At 44.8% G+C, this 20,984-nt stretch overlaps 3 protein-coding genes across 8 annotated transcripts in view; 2 read left to right on the forward strand and 1 right to left on the reverse strand.

Moving 5' to 3' along the window:
- Positions 1-27: 27 nt before the first annotated feature.
- emp1 (epithelial membrane protein 1) lies at positions 28-3,361 on the reverse strand. The gene is made up of 5 exons (XM_037472742.2): positions 3,253-3,361; positions 2,417-2,509; positions 1,808-1,907; positions 1,458-1,598; positions 28-708 (listed from the first exon to the last, which is right to left on the reverse strand). Exons 2-5 carry the CDS (start codon positions 2,489-2,491, stop codon positions 548-550), a joined length of 477 nt encoding a protein of 158 aa, XP_037328639.1. The 5' UTR covers positions 2,492-2,509; positions 3,253-3,361; the 3' UTR covers positions 28-547.
- A 2,865-nt stretch (positions 3,362-6,226) lies between these two features.
- On the forward strand, positions 6,227-15,138 carry LOC119217357 (uncharacterized). The gene is made up of 19 exons (XM_037470857.2): positions 6,227-6,599; positions 7,120-7,278; positions 7,696-7,814; positions 7,913-8,096; positions 8,377-8,489; positions 8,775-9,795; positions 10,373-10,497; positions 11,295-11,538; positions 11,724-11,851; positions 11,945-12,041; positions 12,162-12,284; positions 12,564-12,736; positions 12,901-12,998; positions 13,073-13,197; positions 13,446-13,626; positions 13,703-13,847; positions 14,741-14,817; positions 14,960-15,000; positions 15,084-15,138. Exons 1-17 carry the CDS (start codon positions 6,242-6,244, stop codon positions 14,813-14,815), a joined length of 3,468 nt encoding a protein of 1,155 aa, XP_037326754.2. The 5' UTR covers positions 6,227-6,241; the 3' UTR covers positions 14,816-14,817; positions 14,960-15,000; positions 15,084-15,138.
- Positions 15,139-16,112: 974 nt separating this feature from the next.
- The window catches only part of rbfox2 (RNA binding fox-1 homolog 2), a 32,963-nt gene continuing 28,091 nt past the window's right edge, over positions 16,113-20,984 (forward strand). For 5 of the 6 annotated variants that reach the window (XR_005120270.2, XM_037470998.2, XM_037471000.2 and 2 more), the window contains exon 1: positions 16,649-17,319. Coding sequence is in view for 5 of the 6 variants with exons in the window: in XM_037470998.2 (XP_037326895.1) it covers positions 17,068-17,319 (252 nt within the window). In the remaining variant the exon portion in view is untranslated. The other variant, XM_037471002.2, reaches the window with a different exon arrangement.

A 20,984-nucleotide genomic window follows, 5' to 3' on the forward strand; every position in this document is an offset into this window, starting at 1 on the left:
CTTCTCCTTCCTTCTTGTATAGTTAGATGGAAAGAATGTGAGACAGCGTTTATGCTAAGCTATCCCTCTGCTAGCAGTAGCTTTATATTTAATGCAGATATAAGACTTCCATCCACTCTGAAAAAAAGCCTACGGTACTAATTGATACAGACCATCCTCCAATTGTATATGTATATGTAACGTTTAAAAAGACAATACATTTGATGTTGTATTTAATGGTTAAACTAGTATGAAATAAGGACTTTTAAAAGGTTGCACCCTCCTCACCACAACCGTCACATTTAGCCCACACTGAGCTTTTCTCCCTTTAACCAAATAGAAATCTATGAAGTAAAAAAGTGAAGTTCAATTCTTCATGAAATGTCAGCATGAGCTCCATTTTAATGTATTTAAAACAAACAAATGGCTCCTTTTCCTAGCTGCAGATGTACATCATTGATTTAATAGTCCCCCACCCCCCAATTTCTGGACACGTGTCATTATTTGAGTTTCCCTAATTCAAAGCGGGATCACCACCCCAAAGCCTGACCTCGCTCCCTGTATCCTCTCACTCGCTCTTCTTCCGCAGGATGAGGTAGGTGATGGCTAAGATGAAGGTGAGGACGAAGGAGATCCAGGCCAGCACGTAGGAGTGTCCGTACCCTCCCTCCCTCTGGCTGGGGGGGAGCTTGGCCGTGTAGACGGATGCTGCAATCATTACACACACACCTGCCGGGGAGCCACGGGGGGGGGGAAATGTTGTTACTTAGACGCAGACCAGGCAATCAGGAAGTCATCACTTATGTGAGCTCGCCGTTTGGTTTTGGATACAGACTGTAGTCTCATAAACCAACTCTAAGTCCCCCACTGACCCGGACCGTACTGCCCCAAGACATCGTCACGTATCTCAACACATACGTGTCTTATCGGTTTATAGTGTTCATGTTCTTATTCTATTTGTCTCCTTTATCCCCTATGTGTAACATACGTGGCAATAACCGGCTTTGACTCTGATTCTGATGAGTTTTTAGGCGCTATGCTGCTGACCGATAACCGGACACGTTGTTGATTAATAATTCACTCAGAAGAAACCTGTATGTTTGGTGTTTTTTCTTCCTTATGAGCACTTAAACCTTGATGGCTGACGTGAGAAAGAACTTCTGTATGTGAATCTGTTTTTGCTGCTCATGAGCCCTGCTGACTTACATTTTGAATGAAGTGAAGTCACAAAAAAAAGAAAAAAAAAATAATCTCAACTTTATTTAGCTCTGCTCCTCTGGAAAAAAGGTCAAACAATTAAACACTGTTTTTTGCTCAGTCCTAATGGTTTACAGCCACGCACACATGTCCAGAACAACCCTTAAGTCAAGCGTTTAGCACACATCCTCCATACAGAAAGTACAGATCTGCGCTACAGGAAACCTGGAGAAATCAATACTTGCAGCTGCGGGTGAGACGTTTGACTGCAGGTTACTTACAGGCGATTAGCTGCAGGATGCCAGTGAAGGTGAACCTCTGGCCCTTGGGCAGGGTGAACAGCTGAGCCACAAACACAAACAAGGACAGGACGGCAAAAATACAGGCCAGCACCGAGGTGGCCTGTACCGTCTGGAGATATTCTGTAGCATCAGGGCGACAAAACAGACGAGTCGGTGAAAGGCCCACATGGACACAGAAACCGAATGTCATGCATTATAACTACTCTATTATTGTTAGCATCCAAACAATAATCACCCATCACATGGTGTTACAATCGCACAATCCTTTCTGTTTCTACATCTTAAAACAACAAATGTCCAGTGGGAGCAGGCCAACATGTGCACTTTACCCTGTGGGTAGTCTTTCAGGTTGGTGTAATGCCACATTGAGTTTGTCAACTCCCATCTGCCCCACAAGTCCGTGGACACTGTGTCGGTGATCCACCAGGCCTGAAGACATAGAGGAAGATGAGAATAACAAAGTTATCCAAAATATCAAAGCAGCCATTGTTTGCTTCAAAAGTAAAGAAATATTGTGTTTGATTTTTCCCATAAAGTGTTTAAACCTCTGTGTATCTCATACAAGCTCTTGTTGCATTCATGTTATTTACATGCAAAGAAACCGCAAATAAAATGTGACACATTTTGAATGTTTCCCCTTAAAACTGTGAAATAGTCTACATGTTTTGTTTAATTGTGACATCACAACCAGCTTGTTTAACAGCACCGTGCTTTTCTGGATTGAGCATTTTAATACTGAAGTATAAGTAATTATATAGCACTCTGACCTGCTTTATTATAGACATATAAATCCACTTCTTTTTTTTCCATAAGAGTTGGTGAAAGTCTAAAATTGTTGGTGGTAAATGATCAAAAAGCCATCATTGAACAGTCAATAGTGCCGTTTACTGCGTGGGGGGGCGGGGGGGGGGGTTAAGAGAAGAGAATAATCTACTTGCATTATCGATGGCGGCCAGCAGCAGCAGGACGATGGTGGTGATGTGCAGAACAACGACTCCAGCCAGCATCAACATTGCGTTGCCTTCTGAGAACTGACACCAGAAGGGAAAAGGACGCACGCCGTTATTTAGCTCCCAGCACGCGGACCCCCACGTGACGGGGAGGCGTGTAGGCGCGTCAATTCACCCAGATGTCCACGTGAAATGCGCGACACCGCAAAACTAACGTGAACTACGGCCGTTGCTCGCGAGCCCCAAATCGCCCCAGAAGACGGACGGACGGACACACACACACACACACACACACACACACGTTGAATGTTTTTTTTAAACACGTATATGAATTGGCGCACGTTTGGAGGAACACATGAACATGTATCTGTTTGCTTGACGTCTCGTTTTTCAGCCCTCGGTTTTTTAATCGGTTTCCGTCGACATGAAAGGCGCGTGTGTTCGTGCATTCCTCAAACGGGCTGCGCTCAGACACACGCACACGCACACACACACACACACACACACACACACACGGGCCTGTACTATAGTCAACAACAGTGAAAAGCGCGCGAGAACACGACAGCAGAAAGCGACGTACACACTCGTCTCTGTGCGCACATGAACACTGTTGAACTCCGTCCGCAGAGTTCAGCGCTGCGTGTTCTTTCAAACAAGTTTTTATGCGCTCTGGCATATTTGCACAATTCTTCAGAGCGACGGCTGAACAAAAAAAAAAATCTGTAGGGAACTTTTTCTACACACAACACAACAAAAACGTCAAGCGATGATGCGTGTTTCCTGTCCGTCGCAGAGTGGAAGCGTGGATTTAAAGTGGAGTTTACCTGAAAGAGCTTTGACTCGCGGCCCCGGCAGTGATTTCGGGAATGTGAAACAGAGTGGACCCACCCAGCTTTGAATTCCCAGCACACACATCACCCCGTTTCCACTCTCTATTCCCTCTCTTTCCTCCCACCAGGCCCCACCCACGACCCCCCTCTCAATGAAATGTGTAGACCAGGTTGTCTCCTACCGGTGCGTAAATAGGATCACTCCATACTTGGATTGTTTTTAACACCTCTTTGTAGTTCCCCCCCCCCCCCCAGCCTGCGGATTTATTTAAAGGAAATGTGTCATCCTGGTACAACTACAGCACTACTGTGTGAGCGACCCCCCTCCCTTCAGGAATATCATTTTGGACACACATAAGCGTCTTCTGCTTATTTTGCCGGTTCATTTAACAAATGACTCCTCCAAAGATGGGACATTAAGAAGTGAGCGAATGTCCCAGACACCTGGGACGCCTTCATTGACACCAACGTGGTCGAAGCAAGTGAAAAGTGAAATGAGACGCTGCCTCGTGTAGATGAAGCTTCCATCGACAGACAAAAAGTGTTGAGTTCAGCTGCAAGGGGACAATGAGCTTGCACAGGAACATGATTTTTACTTACAGGAGCTGTTAATAGTCCAATTGTGCAACATTTTAGGGTTGCAAAATATGCTAACCCTGATAAAAAGCAGGTTGGAGTGAATAATGAAAATTCCCAGACGTTATCGACGGTTGCCAACAGAAACAGAAAGGAGTGAATGAACAGACTAGACTTTCTAGATAAACAGTCACATTTGAACTGCAAACTGCTATTTTAAAGATGCACTGTCAAATAGACATGTTTTGATTGGCTACAGTTAAATCATGTGTTATTAGGGGATCACTTGGCTGACAGTGCATATTTGGCGAAACCTTTAATCACCGGTCTCACCTGAGAGAAAGCTTGAGCGGATATTCTATTATTCTTATTTCTACAAAGAAGTAGAATGTACAAAAAGTAAAAGAACATACGTCTACCTCCGTCTTGTCTCCCTCAGTGAAAACCACACTGGCTTTCCAGATCCCAGCGCTACAATGGCTGCTTTGTCCTCCAGGAGATGGGGCGAGGGTAGATACCATAATTGCTTCCTTTTGCTTTCTTCGCCGACCGCTCCCTCATTAGTCGACGGCACCGATTCAATCGGTAACCTGGAGACTAGGAATCATTCTCGGCTCATCTGAGGTTGGTAAAAAAAAAAACAAGAATCAAAGTTTACAGGGCTCGATATGCACAGATTCTACGATGGAAGGGAAACAGGAGGTGGGATTGTATTTCCTCAGTTTCCTCAGTTTATATGTTGAAAAAGGACTTTGTTAACAGAATTAAAAGAATAATTCCAATCCTTTACTTGAGTGAAGTAGTAACACTACACTAATACTGTAATTTTGACTGAGTAAAAAGGAACATTTGTCACCCAAATTCTCTTTTTTTGTGTTGAGACCTCTGGAAATACCTTGCGGACAGAAGTGCATTGTTTCAAAGACAGCTTGATAATAATTTCTCAGAAAATTGGATTCTTATCATGGTGACTTGAATGTAATGGTGCCGTAATCCACTGAGGCCCAATATGGGCCGAGGTTTTGTGGAAGGCGAGCATCTGTGGATCAAACCTATTGAAACTAAATATCTCTTTGGAGGTGAGCGCATTTCTCAAAAGTTCTGTATTACATACCAACGCTGGCTGGGTGCTCTTAGAGCCTCCATTTCTATCAACGTATCGCTGTGATGATCATCATGTGGAGGGCGGTATCATTGTCACCGGGCGTAGGAAGAGACAGGGAAGTATTTTCTCCCAGTAGTGACTCTGAATAGAAGTCAGACCATTATAACTGACCCCTGATGGTTTGTCATATCCTCACAGAGAACCGTGGGTGGGTGCTCAGCAGCGCTGGTTACGCCTGATCTGAGTCACTGGAGTGTTCTATTCCCATCACAACATGTGGGCCTCTAGAAAATACAATCTATCTCCCATTGTGCAGTGGGGAAAGAAGTAATGGAGAAGTAGTTGCTGCTGAAATAATGAGATCTTTCAGGAAAAGATGGTGACAATAATCTGATGTCTAACTTTGACCGGGTGGATGACGGTTTGTCCAAACTCGTAGGGCCGGATGAAAAGTCAATATGATAATGTCTGGTCAATAGAATTGTATCTTAATGAAATTAGATGTTGAGATATTGTTATATATAATTCCACAGTTAAGTATTACAAATACAAATGTTTCAATTAAATGTATGAATAAATATGAACATACTTTGCACTAAAGTTCTTAAATAAATTTTAAAAAGTATTTAATTCACTTAAGAGTAAACAAAACATGTGAATATTTCATATTAATAACCCAATCAATTACCAGAAAACCGGTTATATTGTTATCTTCCACAATTTATCCTTTAACTTTTGGCTAGCGTCATCCAGCGCCATAAAGTATTTACTGCCTGGATCTAAGTGTGTGTGTGTTTCTCTTTTCTCACACATGTTTCAAAGTATGCTGGTGTGTTTGTATTCAGGGATTATTGATAATCACATAATGTAAAAGTTAAAAGCAAGTTAAAAACGACATGGATGGTATGGTCCGGTGAACAGTGTAATTGATATTATTACATAAATAAGTTTGTTTTTAATAAACTTGGTCAAATCATGTACATCCATCTTGTTTTTAAAAGGCATTACACTGGGGGAAAAAACCATATTTATCTTATTTCCCATGAGTGAGATTTGAAAAACCTAAATTACTGTCAATATATATAAAAAGGTTCACTGTGACCTTGGTTATTGCAGAAAGTGTCATTATGATAACAAAAAAGCGTAGTGCTTAATTATGAACGTTTGTTACTCCTTAGATTCCGCCCCCCCCTCCCATGGAGTATTTTGATTGGTCCATTCTTGATGACTGTTAATTGTTCCCCTTCATCTTCACCTGGGGTCTGTGTGCGCGTGCGAGCAGAACGCCTCAACGGTCCGGACATGTCGTACAAAGAGAGAAAAGATCAATTGACTCAGTTTTTATTGATTGTAACCGTTTATGTGTACACGTTTGAAGTGAGTCACTCGGTAAGTTTAAGACAGCGCGCGGAAGGTCACGAGTTGACCGCTTCGGGAGAGATGAAACGGGACAACGACTGGCACCCAAGAGAACGGGTCAGTCAGAGCCCGAATCCGCGCACTACCGACCGGCCGAGTCCCCCGGAGCTTCGGCCTGAAGTCGCCGCCCCCCCGACAGCTGCACCCCATCGCAGCAGGCCTTGGACCGTCGGTAACATCCGAGCAGAGCCGAGGTCTTCGGCCGCCGACTCGGAAGAAGGATACCAGGCGGATTTTACAGGTTAAAGCCTCGCCGTCAATTCAACAAATGCACGGATAACTTTGCGAGTTTAATTAGAAATAAGAGTTGATATACTTACTCCATCCGTTGTTTATTATTACTACTACCAGTAAGCTTTTCGCTGAGTGAACACGTGGCCCCAAGTGATGTCATTTGAGTCGACGTCGTTTAGCGACTAAAAGTCTGAAAATAGAAGTCTGTGCAAAAGTAATTAATCTTTTCTATTCTACAGTAGGTCTGCTTTTATAGTTCCATCATGCCGTTTCTACCTGAAATGTCATGAATGAAAGTTTTTACAACTTGAACTGAATTTTAAATCTATGGTCAATTTTCTTCACCCTGACAAACATATTATTCTGCGTACATAATGTCCGTGTAGGAAAACGTCCCGAATCTTGAATATACATTTTTAATCGTATGGTACTAGTATTTTTACTCAATACTTGATTCACAGCAGTGCAGGAGTGCTCTGACCAGGACTTGCTCCGATCTTTTGAGTACAATCTCTGATGTACTTTAGGTGTTAATGGAGTCCAGGGGAAAGTTCTGGGCCCATCCTTTGACTCCAGCTCGCACGTCTCTGAGTGGCTGGCTATGAGCCCAGGGGTGCAGTGTGACGATAGTGTCATGACCTTCACTGCCTCCGGAAAAGAGTTCAAACACCTGTTCGTGGACAGAGGTAAGACATACTGTTGGTGGATTGCTAATGGAGGAAAGGACATTATGGTGCAGCCGATACCTGCAAGTATGCAAGGGCAGTCACGAAACTTGCATACAATTTATCAAGCAGTTGAGCCCAGTGTTTAATTGTGGAGAAAATGTTCACGGCAGCAGCAGAATATTTTACATCTAGATAATTTATACTGTACATGCTGAATTTTTTTACTTTTTGGTCTCGTGTGAACTATTCGCTGTGCTAATAAATATTTCCCAGCTATTAAAATTGCTGGTTTTGTGCAACCCACTTTATTCCTGATCTGCATTGTGTCACCGATAGGAAACTAGATCCCAGTGTTTACAACGTGAGGGGGCGGGGGGGGGTTTAACGTGATCGTTACTGTGTGAACTGTGCCGTTCATGCATTTTATTTTCCCAGAGGAAGCCTCTCCCATCTCGCTGTTCAATTTGCCTCAAAACTGCCGTTACTCAGTGAGGACGTCACAGAGTGACTTTGAGATGATGGTGCCTTATGATGCTTGTTACATTACACGGGAGGTACCAGAAGCACCTGCATTATCTGTCAATAGTGCTTAATTTGTCCCATGTCCATAGTCTACCCCCTCTATTTTTTAAATGTTTATTTTCTTCCTCAGAATGGCAGTTACGTGTTGCCCATGTTGTGGTGGGGTGTCCCACTGAAGCTCTCCTGTCCGGTGCAGGCGTCCACTCTTGACCCCCCTGTCTCAGACGCTGCCGTCTCAGTACTGTGCTCCTCCTACGGCATGGCAGTGCAGATTACTAGGAAGGAGCTGGATGTAGAAATACTAGGGGTCATAGGTATTTAGTTTTTATTGGCTTAGTAGTATACAATAACAAGCGTTGCAAGCCAAATCTTTAAATTAGTTTGTTCATAGTACATTATGAAGAGTAATGAGAGTAAGATGGCCATATACAGTTAGAAATTCATAATTGTTTTTCAGGCTAATTGCAGTGTCTTTAGACCAAATAGATACTGAAACTATTAGCTCTTGCTTTAATTTATGGGTCAGCAATCGTATGGTACTATATGGAGAGAAAGTATCTACAGACTGCGTGTAAATTGTAATCTGCTTTACAGTGAATGACCGCTGGGGTCCGTTTGTTTCTGAGCACTGTGCGTACAGCTTCCCTTCTCATCCGGGACAGCGTAATTTCTTCATCCCCTTTGGTGCTCGGTGTATCACTAAAAGAGTAAGTTATTCAAAGCAACTATGTGGAACTTTTTTGTATTTCAAACTGATTTTAAAGCGCACCCCTGAGTTTTTATTATCGGCAAGTTTTCTCTTTGCTGATCTTGCCCTAGTATCGGCCACAAAATATAACACATAAAAGGAAATATTTAAAGACAAATCTCCTGGCTATCTACTCCTAATTGTCTTGTCTGCTAGGTCATACACCGGCATTAGCTTATTGTGTTTCATAACAGTTAAACTCCTTGTGGTGAATTTATTCATGTCATGTGTTTTATTTTTCCAGAAGGGTTCTCGTCTCCATCTCGCATCAGATGATCATGAATACATCCTCTCTTGTCCAGTCAATCCTCAGTTTCCCTACGCCCCCTTTCCTCCTCCTTCTCCGCCTCCTACCCAGGAAGAGGCTGTTAATGTCCTTGATATCCCCTTCTACCCCTCTTCTGGATTCCACTACCCTCAGGTTAATCCTACTCGGCCCCAACCTGCAGTGGAAAGAGCTACATCCTCTCCAGACATTACTCCAGTGACAGGAAGTCCACATACACTTCCTGAATTACCTGTTGGCTCTTCTCAATATGCACCTGGTTGGTATTACCCCAACCTACCGGTCTACTACCCGACAGAAAAACCAGCTGCGACCTCTGCAGCTGAGCAAGCTGCTGCTACTGCTACGGTTCCTCCAGCAACTCCTAGTTATCATCCGTATTATTATGAAATCCCTCCATATCCGGCAGCACCAGGGACCCCTGAACCTTCCAGCCCGCTGACGCCTCCTCCCTCTCCCCCCTCTCCCCCAGAACAACCCTTGGGTCCACAGAACCCAGGCTACAATGCATTTCATCCCCCTGCCCCTTATGGCCCTCACTATCATTACCATCCGGCCCTTGAGGTACGGCCTGCCTCCCCTTCACATCCTACCAGTTCTCCACCTTCCCTTCCTCCACCCACGATTGCACAACACTACAGTCCCAGCGATCCATTTGGCCATTTTCCCGGAGGAACACCCATTTCCCCGCCAGTGCTGACATCTCCGCAGCCCGCCAATGAGAGGGTAGCTCCACAGGCGAACTGCCCCTATCCTCACATGCATCCCAATAATCCGTATTACCATCCACCCGGTCATCCACCTCACCAGCCTTTGCCCTGGTATCCAGACAATCAACCACCGGTCCACACCACCACTATCACTCCTACCACAAGTTCCACAGCTGGACCCACACCACCGCTCCCCCAGCTACAGTGTGTAGATGGGAGAATGGTTGTCTTCCTTCCTTTTGCCCAACCAGACACCCTCCAGGTCAAAGGTCAGTGTTTGTAAACTCAAGAGCTCTTAGTGTTTAGTAAAAAATGTGGCTTTTCAGATTCTCAAAGAGGTGGATATACAGACCATCGTGGTTCTTATGATAGCTTTAGTGGTTCCCGGTCCCTTTTAAATTTGATCTGCCCAAACCTTCTCGTTGGCATTAATGATTTCCAGATTTATCTTAATGAGTTTGATTTCCCTTCCAGTGCTACCATCAACGTTTCAAATTGTTCAATACTTTTTTGAATGACTGGTAATCATTCAGGTGTTTGTTTTATGATTATTAGAAAATGTTAGCTTGCTAGTATACTTGACTAGCATGGTTACCATGGTACATTTGTAACCAGATTGCCGTATGCATGTTACCGCAGTCACTGTAAACCTGCATTTAGCTCCAACTATTCCAACCCTTTAGAGACCCACAAGACTGTCAGGGATAAAGTTTATTGATCCTGATGCAAGCACCGATGGCGGTATCCACAATTTGGTATCTTTGTCAGGCCTATTGATGTAACTAGATCAACATTCACCTCAAATGTAGATATCATGAATCTAACAAGGCTTGTTTCCAACATCAGACCAAACAAAGACATGGCTGTTCGTCCCCGATGTGTCTCCAGTGTGTGGGTTCACGCTGCAGACAGCTAAGGGCTACGGGGTAATCCTTCACTCTCCTCTACCCGCCTGCTACAGCCAGTTGCTGGTGAGCTCCTCCGTAATTCTTCGTCACTGGCTAATAATGGGTCATCTTCGGATGATTGCTCTACTTTAATCCCGCCCCTGCTTTAAAATTTGAGGTCACTGTGAAAAGGCAAGGAGCGTTTTTTGAATGGCATGAACAGCTAAGTAAACATGGGCGTCCTTCCTATTGTGAGCGACACAACATCAATCTAAACATTTTCAATGGCGGTCTGTAACATGAAGCCACATACTGACAGCTGACGCGTTGAAAGTAGGTGCATCCATCTGATCCATTCCAGCTAAAGGAACGAGGTGATGTATCGAAGTGCAATTGAGTGCCATATCTACAGCAACAAGCGCTTAATGAATGACCGGTGTGTGTGTATAAAAAAAACTTGACTTGGTGAATACTGCACACTAGCTGCCACTTGTACTCTTTATAAACCGTGTGACAGCCCTTTGCGGGTAGAAATATTTTACACATTGCCAAACCAAGCGTCATTCATAAAGTCTGCTAATGTATGTTGGTAGAGAGGGAGACCAAATACTTTGAATGTCTCAATGCAGTGAAAAGTAATACGCCACAGAACAAAATGATCTTGGATTGCTGACGTTGGTAATTTGTACCACTTGGGTTGTCACTACAGTGATTTATGACCCTGTGCTGCGGGTAAATGGACCAGGCAAGCAGTTTTTCAGCAGCTCCTATTTACGAATCTTTTTTTTTTTTTTTTTTTTTTTTTTTTTTTAAATTTGCAACTCTACTGATGAAAATGCTCCAACTTCATGCCATTTGTATTGTTCTGTCTTTCCCCTTAGACACCAACTACCGTTTCCTTACTGCTGAGGTTTTGGGACCTTTCCATTGGGCAGTACAGAAGTCTGGAGCTGCGATGCCCGTATCAACCGGCCCATGACACTCCCCTACCAGCTACCCCACCGCTGTCTCCCGGCAACGGCAATGTTGGAGCGACTGTTGTTCCGAAGCCTAAGGTCTTGTGCTCCTCCCACCAGATGACTGTGGAGCTCCCCTCTAGTTCTGTCTCTGGAATAGTTTTTAAAGGTGTGTGTGTGGGGGGGCTGCGTGGTTCATGGGGGACCACTCCAGCAAACAGTTAAATAGGAAGAGGGTTAAAGGTAGGCATGTTTTTTTAGATCGGCGCTGCACTTAAACTATGTGCCTTACTATGCTGATCTATCATTGTGTCTACACAAAAATAATGTAGGCTTTCACATGTACATCTCCAGACATCAAAGGGAACCAAATGAGTCTCCAGGATGCCCCACGGCACTGTGGGTATTCTGCGAGAAAAGGCAAAGATGGCCAAATCCATCTTATTATCCAGTTACACTCGCGCTGCCACATGAGCGTGCAGGCAAGTATTGACTCGGATTTCCCACTGTGCCTGTGACCTTTTTGACAGTCTGCTGTGCCCACTAACTGTTGCATAAACACATTTCTCTTAAAGGGTCAAATGTTCATCATCACTGTTGTCTACGTGACTGTGAATGGGAGGCGGGAGGCTCAGTTTTCCTGTCCCGTTGTCATTCCAGGGTCTGGGCAAGGTAAATGGATTCTATGTTTACGCCTCCCTAAAGGCTGTTCAATGTTCCCGTGGGTCGTTTTCTTCTGGCCATTCAGAGATTTTAACTGATGCGGCTGACATTTGTCATGCTGTCCCTTAGAGTGCAACCTTCCCAGTGAGCAGCGTCTCCCCTGCGGACCCAGCTCTGTGTCCAATTCACAGTGCCTCTCCATGGGCTGCTGCTCCAGCAACAACCCCCCCACATGCTACTACCCCATGGATGGTGAGCCACAGTTTGAGTCCCATGCTGGCATGTTCACGCCACTTTAGCAGAGTACAGTTGAGCCGCTTTCGGATTCAGAAATGGAAGCGCTCCAGCTGCTGGATGTGTGAAGCGGCATATTCAGGCCCAATAGGAGCATTTTTCAAGCTGGCAGTGACTCCGAACCGAAAAAGGGTACAAGATACCTTGGGTCTCATTATCCATCACCTCCTGAGATTTCTGACCTTTTTGTTTTCATCTGACCTTTTTAAATGCCTGCATGTGTTTGTCCTTCTCCAGAGTGCACTATTGACCGCCACTTTGTCTTCTCCGTCCCGGCCTCCCTCACGGAGCCCCCCCTCTCCCCTGATCTGCTTGTTGTTGCCGGCAACTCCACCTGCAAACCGCAGAGGGTGACACCCGAATACGCCTTGTTCAATATCCCAATGGACGGATGCGGGACACGCAGAGTGGTAAGCTTTGATAAATAACATTTCCCAAAATATCGAAAGGCCAGAATGGCCTTGAGTCACAATTACTTGTCTGGACAGGTTTCCGTTAATAGATTATTGATTTATAGGCCTGGTCTGGTGATGAGTATTGCTAGTGTCCACATTTTAACATTCTGTCCTGACAGACAGTGGGGGACGCAGTGATCTACATGGTGGAGGTCATCAACAAGGTTCCGACACTCAGCCGCAACTATGGCACCATCACAAGGGACTCTTCTGTCAGGTGCATGTTGGGTACATTTTGTAGTAATCATTCCCAAAAGTAAATCCAACCAAACCACTGTGTGTATTTCCCAGGTTGCTGGTGGAGTGCAGGTTTCTGCCAGGCACTATTAGTGTGAGCTACATGGTGAAGACTCCCACCCTGGGACCCAACGTTCCAGCCCAGGGGATGTTTGGGGTCCAGCTCCGGCTTGCCAAAGGTAGTGTTTATTTTAATACCAAAACCTGTGATGCATTTTTTACCAGCTTGAGATATTGTTTGGTTGGACGCAGTTTAATGCCAGTCAAGAGGGATGGAAACGGTTGAATATAATTACTATCCAGTGTTTTTCAACAACACAAATGCTTAAAGCCCATCCCGGTCAGCTGTTGAACTAGCTTTAAGTGGATGCAATGTAATTCTCTAAATATTCCCATTTTTATTCAAACACTCCTCCTCTCACCCCAGACGCCCAATACAGCAGCTACTACCCCCAGAATCACCCGCCCCTGCAGATGCTGCTGGGGAAACCCCTCTACCTGGAAGTGCGGCTGCTCAATGCCCCCGATCCCAGCTTGGTGCTGCTTGTGCACTTCTGTGTGGCCTACCCCCTCTCTGGAAAGGCTGTGTGGCTACTGCTCTATAATGGGTACGTCAACATCTTATTTTCCTTTTTTTTGTGCTGGTGTCTAACTGACTTACTGATTTTGAATGAAACTCCCAAGATGTCCCAACCCCTATGACCCCGCCCTGGAGCAGGCTGTGCTCTCTGACACTCGGCCATCCACTCCTCCAGCTCAGACGCGCCGCTTCACCATCAGCACCTTCCAGTTCCTTCCGGATGGTGAGTTCAGGGACCCGGACGAGGAGGTAAGGAGAAGAAGCCTTTGAGGTTTATCAATACCAATAGTGGTTCATGCAGAGAATATTTGTTTTAGAGTCCTCATACAATTAATTTCCTTCAAGTGTTCAAAATGAACGAGACGGTTGATGCGTACTACCAGGAAAAGGTATTTTCACTAATTTATAGCCATGTTCTAAAGGTGAAGTTGGACATTTTGAGAAGTCGGTATCTTGTCCAGAGTTGAGAGAGTGCATGAGGCTCCCCTCCACACTGGAAAAAAGATATGACGCTACAGCAAGGCAACAGTTTGCTTTGCTTAACATAAAAACGGGCCATTCAATATTGTTTTAATACCTTTTTTTTATTTTTTAATCCATTAAAGTGCTGGTAGGATGACATTTTTATTCATTTCTTTACGCCGTTAATGGATAAGTGTATAAATGTTAGTATTTATAAACTAGTGTAGACCTTCTCAACCTACTTTTGCTATAGATACCAAGGGAAAAAAGGCTTGTTTCCCAAATTGTCTGCTACATCTTAACACATGCTTCCCTTATAATGTTTCTGTAACCCATGCAGCATAGAGTGGCTGTGAAAAGGCCTTCTGGGAATCACGAAAGCTTTATCTTAGAGTGGCTATTGGATCTTTATTCTTTAGACTTCCTGTCTTCATTTTGTAAAAAAAAAAAGTAAATCTAAAAGCATGAAGATTTTTATTGAGTGCATAGTTTGTGTAAAATGTAAACTTTTCCAGTTGTATCTCTTAAATCAGCATTCATTACAAGCACATGTGAAAAGGCAGTTTTGTAAACTTCCAACTCTGGCCAGATCTCGATTGGCAGCAGCTGTTTGTCACAATACGCTGCACACTCAGGAGATTGGCCGCTGCATCAAATCCTGCTCTGCTTTTTGCTTTCAGAACAACTTCATGTGCTCAACCGAAATCTGCTCGCCACGTGACGGGCCGTGCGTCGAGGGATGCTTTGGCCAGTAACGGTGAGGAAACGAGCGCTACAGGCCCCATCATAACTACTCCCTGAAAAGAGCCCGCAGTAGCTGCAGTTCTGTATGACAGCAGGGCGATTATTTAGTAATGAGGGGTTTTAATTATTTAAAATCTCCATTTCCTGTTTTTCAGTTTACGATATGCAGCCGGTTGAAGTTGGTTGCGCTGGGCCGGTAAGCTGTGCTAATGTGTTTCTGTCCAAATACACGATTGGTCTTTTCTAATAAACATTTCTTTTCTTCTCGTCCTTTTTCAGGCCTTCATGCGTGTCCAATACCTAATAATAAAATCTCTTAAACGACCCGGCGTGTCTGTTTGTTTCTAAACCTGCAGCAACTGGCCCTCACACAATACAGACCCTGTGTAATGTGCATGGTATACTACATACACACCATACTTATCATAATCCTGACAAACCAATAAAGCCTGCTGAGGGTGTTTTCTATACGAAGTAATAAAGCAAGGCCTCTGTAATGTCCCCCCCAATAAAATCAAACTACTTGCTGAGCACTGCAGTAAAGCTGAGGGTTTGGTGGGTGGGGGTGCATTGCATGTGAGATTGATGGTTCTAGTAAACTCATGACTGGTTAGCTTAGTACAAAGTGTCTATAGGGAAGTTTGTACAACAACCAAAGGGTAAAACATGACTAGTTCTGTTTTATGTGATTCACAGTGAGTGGAGCACTAGAGACCTCAGGAGGTTCACAGCTCCAGGACAAGAGTCTTTAAGGTAAGGGAATCATCTTTGGACAAAAACCAGGCATATGCTAAGCTAACTGTACCACCTGCTGGTACGAATTCATATAGACCTAGTATTGATATTGACAAACATACTAACAGCATAACACCCCCCCCCCCCCCAACCAAAAGTTCAAATGACTTCAAAGAAGTCAACCAGAGGGTTCCCTCTCGTGCTAGCCTTTGACCACTGGGTGTCATCCCAGCAATAAAAATGCCAAAAGCCAGATACGGTTCTCCATGCTGCATGACTCACACCGCTGGGCTGGTGTGAAGACCGTGGCCCGTGTTGTGGGGGGGGGGGGGCGTAGTGGGTAAGGAACGTGTTCACTGTGCCACCATTTAACTACTAACGTTCAGCCCGAAAACACCATTTTAAGAAAAACCCCAACTGAACCATTTTTTAGCTACAGTGCACCGCTGGATACCAAGAGCAAATGGCCGGGTTGAAACTGGAAGAGATGGTCTCTCCGGGGCCATGCGACCCCCCCCGGTGAAATGTATGGAAGCACTGCGGCACACTGCGTGTATCCTGCAGGCTGCATGGCTGTCTGCCTCTGCGTTCATAGGGACAGCGGAAGATAGGAGGAGGGGAAGGACTACACCAGGAGGGGGGAGGAGGGGGAGGAAGGAGGGAGGGAGCACGGTTTCCTTTCTGTAACGCACACGCCACAAGATCGCACTGGGAAAACGGGGAGAGGAAAGCAAATTATAGACAGGAGAGAGAGAGAGAGAGAGACTAAGGAGACACCGCAGCCCTCCGTGCGTCTGGTTGTTGAGTAGTTTATTGCACAAAGGCAGGGAGATAAGTGGTATTTTGTCTTTAACGCGGACTAACATGGGGGAAAGAGAGAGCTCCTGACGCGGATTGACTTTGAGTGAACCTCTGCTCCGTGGTACGCGGCTCATAGACGGGGAAATAAGGAAGACATGTTGAGGCTCTTCTCGTCTTGAGGTCCGCGGTAGGATGTTGATGTCGCGCTCTTAAATCCAAAATACAACACAAATACTGACCGGACGGTTCTTCGCGGAGAGAGAAAGAGAGAGAAAAACACGAGGGCAAATGGACATTTGGCGGTAGGTTTTTGATCGGTGTTTGTTTAATTGGTTTGTTATGATCTGAAATAACGTAGGCCTCTTGGGCAGCCTTCGGTAGGCAGTGATACAAACACGGTCAGCTTACACGAGCTGGGCTTTTTAACGCCACTGTGTTCGCTAGTGAGGTAAAAAGCGGTGTTGATTAGCTGCTACTTGTTTCAAACACACAGTGGCGGTCAGATTACATTTGTTACGCCACAGAGCCAAAACATTTCCAGATAGATCAACTATTCAGGGGGGGAGGGGGGCGTCATCAAAGCCCAGCAGAATATACAGTAAAGGCTTCTTTGCGGCATCAAGATAATTTTAACTGCGGAGGAGAAAATCGTGCACAAAAGGTGCACACGAGTAGGTAGTGTATCCTCCAGTTTAGCTCAACGCAGGGGACAAAAGACGATTTTTAAATGTTAATGTCGACCGACGTTGCATCCATCATGCTGCCTGTGTCCCGGGGTCTCATGGACCGGGATAGAGAGCTGGACACCATGGCCGGGGTGCACCCCAACGCCGGCGTCGCCCCGGCGATCGTCCGGGGCATGAAGCGCGGAGACCCGGAGCCGGACGGACAGACCGCGGCCGCTCTGGTGGACTCGACCGGGGCGGAGTGCAAGCGTCCCCGGATCGACGGCTCCGGAGGAATCGTCGAGGTTGGCCAGGTGAGCGGCTCTTTTTGTCCAAACACAGTAACGCACACGCGACTCCTCGGGCTAAACGAGAACAACGAGGCGCTGGGGGTCCACCATCATCATACGGTTCCCCCCACAGTGGCGTTATTTAAACGAATGCATTAATATAAGTAAGTCATCCGTTCACATGACGAGGTCGCAGCAGAAAGCCCCCCGATGCCTCTCGTCGGTCCGTAAGCGGCCCTGCAGAACACTCCACCACGTTTCACAGCCGCTAATGACTCTACGTGGGGTTAATTCTGTTTTTTTGGGGGGGGGGTCAGCAATAGTAAGCGTGTCCTTTCACTGGGTCCACTGGGCTGTTTGAGCTGCAATGTAGCATTGCGGCTGCTACATTGCAGCTCAGGCATTTCCTCGAGGTTCGAGAGTCGCATTAGTGCAACATTTGTGCATCAATCCACCGGGGCAGCCCACATGTTTCATGCATTTCAGTAAATCCCGGACAGGTTCCTCAGCCATGTGACCAAATGGTTTGGGCAACATTTGCTTTGGGAATTGATGTCAGTGTTTGCTTATGTGATCTCTGAAGAAGGGGGGCAGACATGGAGGGGGTGGATTTAAAGTAAACAAAGTATTCAGGCTGGTTGGGAGGTGAGGGAGGGGGTAGTTTAATATCAGACCACTGCTTTCATCTACTGCTGCAGGGTTTGTCCCCGCTCAAATCCGCAAACGTTGTCCCTAACAAATGTCAGTCAAATCAACTTGTAGTCTCTGCCCCCAAACCCCGAAATGGTCAAATGTTTCTTAACAGCGCGTCACAGGAGGGCCGGAGGATGTTCTGGTCTTCATTATAGTCTATTATGTAGGGGGAAGCACTTTCAATTGGAGGGGAAAATGGGAAAAGCTGTTTCTCCTCTCCAACTGTCAGTAATGGAGGTGAAGTGGTCTGTTTGGAAAACTAAATGGCTGGCTCCACATGTGAGTGCTGACAGACAGGCTTCGGAACCTAATGCACTTAAAAACAGATGTGAGTGGAAGGGTGTGTTTGTGTTGGTGGGAGAGAGACGCACGGATCAATAGCTTCAGCCCCTAAAACGTATCGAATGTGAGCTAGCTGGTCAGTCCGGAAATGAGAGTGGGAGAAGTACCTCCCCGCCTCCCTCCCCCTCCCTCCCTCCCTCCCTCAGTTGGTGCAGGAGCAGATTTGCCCTATCACTGGCAGTAAAGAGGCTTTGTTTCCAGCTAATGGGATCACAGCTCATACTGGAGGGGGCATTATAACCACACTGATCCTGAGATCCTTATCTAAGGCAAAGGGGTTTACACACACACACACACACACACACACACACACCCAAATGCATACACAATAAGTTGTCATGAGGCACAGATTTTTTTTCATACACTTTTCTCAAGCAAATAAATGCAGCTAACAGCCTCTCAAAGAGTTTTTTTCTGTTTTATTTGTTATAAACGGCATGTGTTGATAATCAAAAAGATGTCTCCTTGGACTTTGAGAAACTTTGATGGACGTTGTATTGACCAAATTGTCAATCAAGATGATGCATACATATGCACACACTAGGGTCGAGCAAGTTAATGCATTAATTACATATCGGCATCAATTATTTGATCGAATACACATACAGACAAACCAATGAAAGTATTTGCGGGCGGGGCTTAGGACTACTTCAGGTCTCACATGGACATAAACAGAAGGACTCGTGGAGAAATGGAGAACGGTAGAAAGATCTTACAATGACATTTTCATTTAAAATCTTTTCCAGACCGTGGAGTTGACAGAACCAAAGTTATTTGTAACCTGCATCAACAAAAGTTTTTCTTTGTTTGACTGAGATTCTCCAAAAGAAATCCAGTACAAACATGGATTTCACAGACGTCACAGTAAATCCCGTCCTTGTTCTGAGGTGAAGTGGTCCATCACAGAAACACTTGCCATTGAACCGTGATTATTCATTGTGGATAGATTGTTGATATTTAGATAGACTGTTTGTGTTACTCTTGTACCCTTTTCAGAAAAAAAGATTTATAAATGTCAACCTGTCTGTTATAATGTAATGATCATGGAGGTTAACTTGTTTCTATAACACTGGATTAAACGTTAATCTTTTCAACTATGAGCCGTTTATTTTTTAGCCTCTGCTCAGTTGGTCTAGCATGATAAAAAGTGTAATAACTAACAACTTTTTTTTGTCAGTATTAAGCCCAAGAGTGTTCTGATGTGTAAAAATCAGTTTGTTACTGGTGAAGAAATAAATAAATATAACATCCAAAAAACCCTTTGAATTTTGTCAATTGCCTGAAATAAAGTGACTGACAGCCCTATAAGTCCTATAAAACATAACATGCCAAAAACCCACCTACATTATAACGTAGTTTTTGGACAGTAAGCGAGGCAAGTTTCACGTTGATAGAGTACTGAAAACGACTAGAGGAGGCTTTCTGCAGGTCTCACGGTAGAGGAACGTCAGCAGTCAAATCAGGTTTTTTCTTTAAAAGTCTTCATTTGTTTGGCCGATTTGCATAGTTGAAATAATTTTTTAGAATTGTCTGATCCTATTGGATACGACTAAACACACATGAAAAAGAGCGCGAGCTTCGGTCCCGGAAGTTGAACGCGGAAACGGCCGCTAGCTGCAGTCAGTTACATCAAGATGAAGAAAGCTTTTTGAATTAGAAGTAAAATAAAACAAAGGCGCGACATACAGCGGAGAATTGTGTAGAGAGTGGCAAACGGACCACTTAAAGCACTGCTAGGCTAAGTTAGCTGCTAGGCTAAGTTAGCTGCTGGGCTAAGCTAGCTGCTAGGCTAAGCTAGCTGCTGGGCTACTTCCATCTCAACATCTAACGTTACCCTGCGCGGCACACAGTCTGCAGAGGACACCACTGTGTCCCTAAACGACCGGGGTTTGAAAACCGGATAAATGTGAGTAGACTGTTGGCACTCCAGACACAGCCGTTAAATTATTGAGAGTTGGGAGCTAGCAAGTGCACGAGGACAGCAGGAAGAGTCGTTAGTTCAATGTGTTCCACATAGTTCCACAGCATTCTGTCTCCATGATTATCACATGTGTGTAGGTTTGTGTTTAAAATAACATTAACAATTAAACAACATTGTCTAAAAACATTAACAACAACAAAAAGGGCGATGGTGGTGCAGTCTGATGTGCTGTGAGCTGCAAGGTTGGCGGTTCGAATCCCTGTGCCACGTAGAAGTGTCCCTGAGCAAGACACCCAACCCTGACTTGCATGTAAAGTCGCTTTGGATGAAAGCATCAGCTAAATGACATGTAATGTAAGAACATTCATTAATCGAGATTAATGAATTTCCAAATGTGGGATTAGTTGATTTTTAAGAATCTATTGACAGCCCTAATATATATATGTTTATATATATTATATATTACATCCAATCCAAAAACCCTATACATAGCTCAGTCATGAAGTTTAGGAAAAAGCAGTTTGTATATTTACTGTTAAACACTTAACATTTCTATTTTTATAATCCGCTGACACCATCAATATTTTGCAAAGGAAACTGGGTCTAGTGACGTTCATTTTCCTCTACTTATTAATTCGGCGCTCTTGGCTTTCAAGGAAGCTGCTATAAAAAACGCACACAGGCACTTCTGTGCAGCTACAGGATGGAAAATATTCCATCACACAGCATCCTG

Source organism: Pungitius pungitius, chromosome 9, assembly GCF_949316345.1.
Source record: "Pungitius pungitius chromosome 9, fPunPun2.1, whole genome shotgun sequence".
NCBI classification, from domain to species: domain Eukaryota; kingdom Metazoa; phylum Chordata; class Actinopteri; order Perciformes; family Gasterosteidae; genus Pungitius; species Pungitius pungitius.

Excerpts from the sequence above, each read along its gene's own strand:
- LOC119217357 (XM_037470857.2), top strand. The coding sequence starts at position 6,242 with ATGTCGTACAAAGAGAGAAAAGATCAATTGACTCAGTTTTTATTGATT. Across the intron at positions 13,627-13,702 it reads TGGCTACTGCTCTATAATGG|ATGTCCCAACCCCTATGACC; the intron begins GTACGTCAACAT and ends GAAACTCCCAAG. Across the intron at positions 13,848-14,740 it reads TCAGGGACCCGGACGAGGAG|AACAACTTCATGTGCTCAAC; the intron begins GTAAGGAGAAGA and ends TTTTGCTTTCAG.
- emp1 (XM_037472742.2), bottom strand. The coding sequence starts at position 2,491 with ATGTTGATGCTGGCTGGAGTCGTTGTTCTGCACATCACCACCATCGTC. Across the intron at positions 1,599-1,807 it reads CCTGAAAGACTACCCACAGG|AATATCTCCAGACGGTACAG; the intron begins GTAAAGTGCACA and ends CTGATGCTACAG. Across the intron at positions 709-1,457 it reads CATCCTGCAGCTAATCGCCT|GTGTGTGTGTAATGATTGCA; the intron begins GTAAGTAACCTG and ends GCTCCCCGGCAG.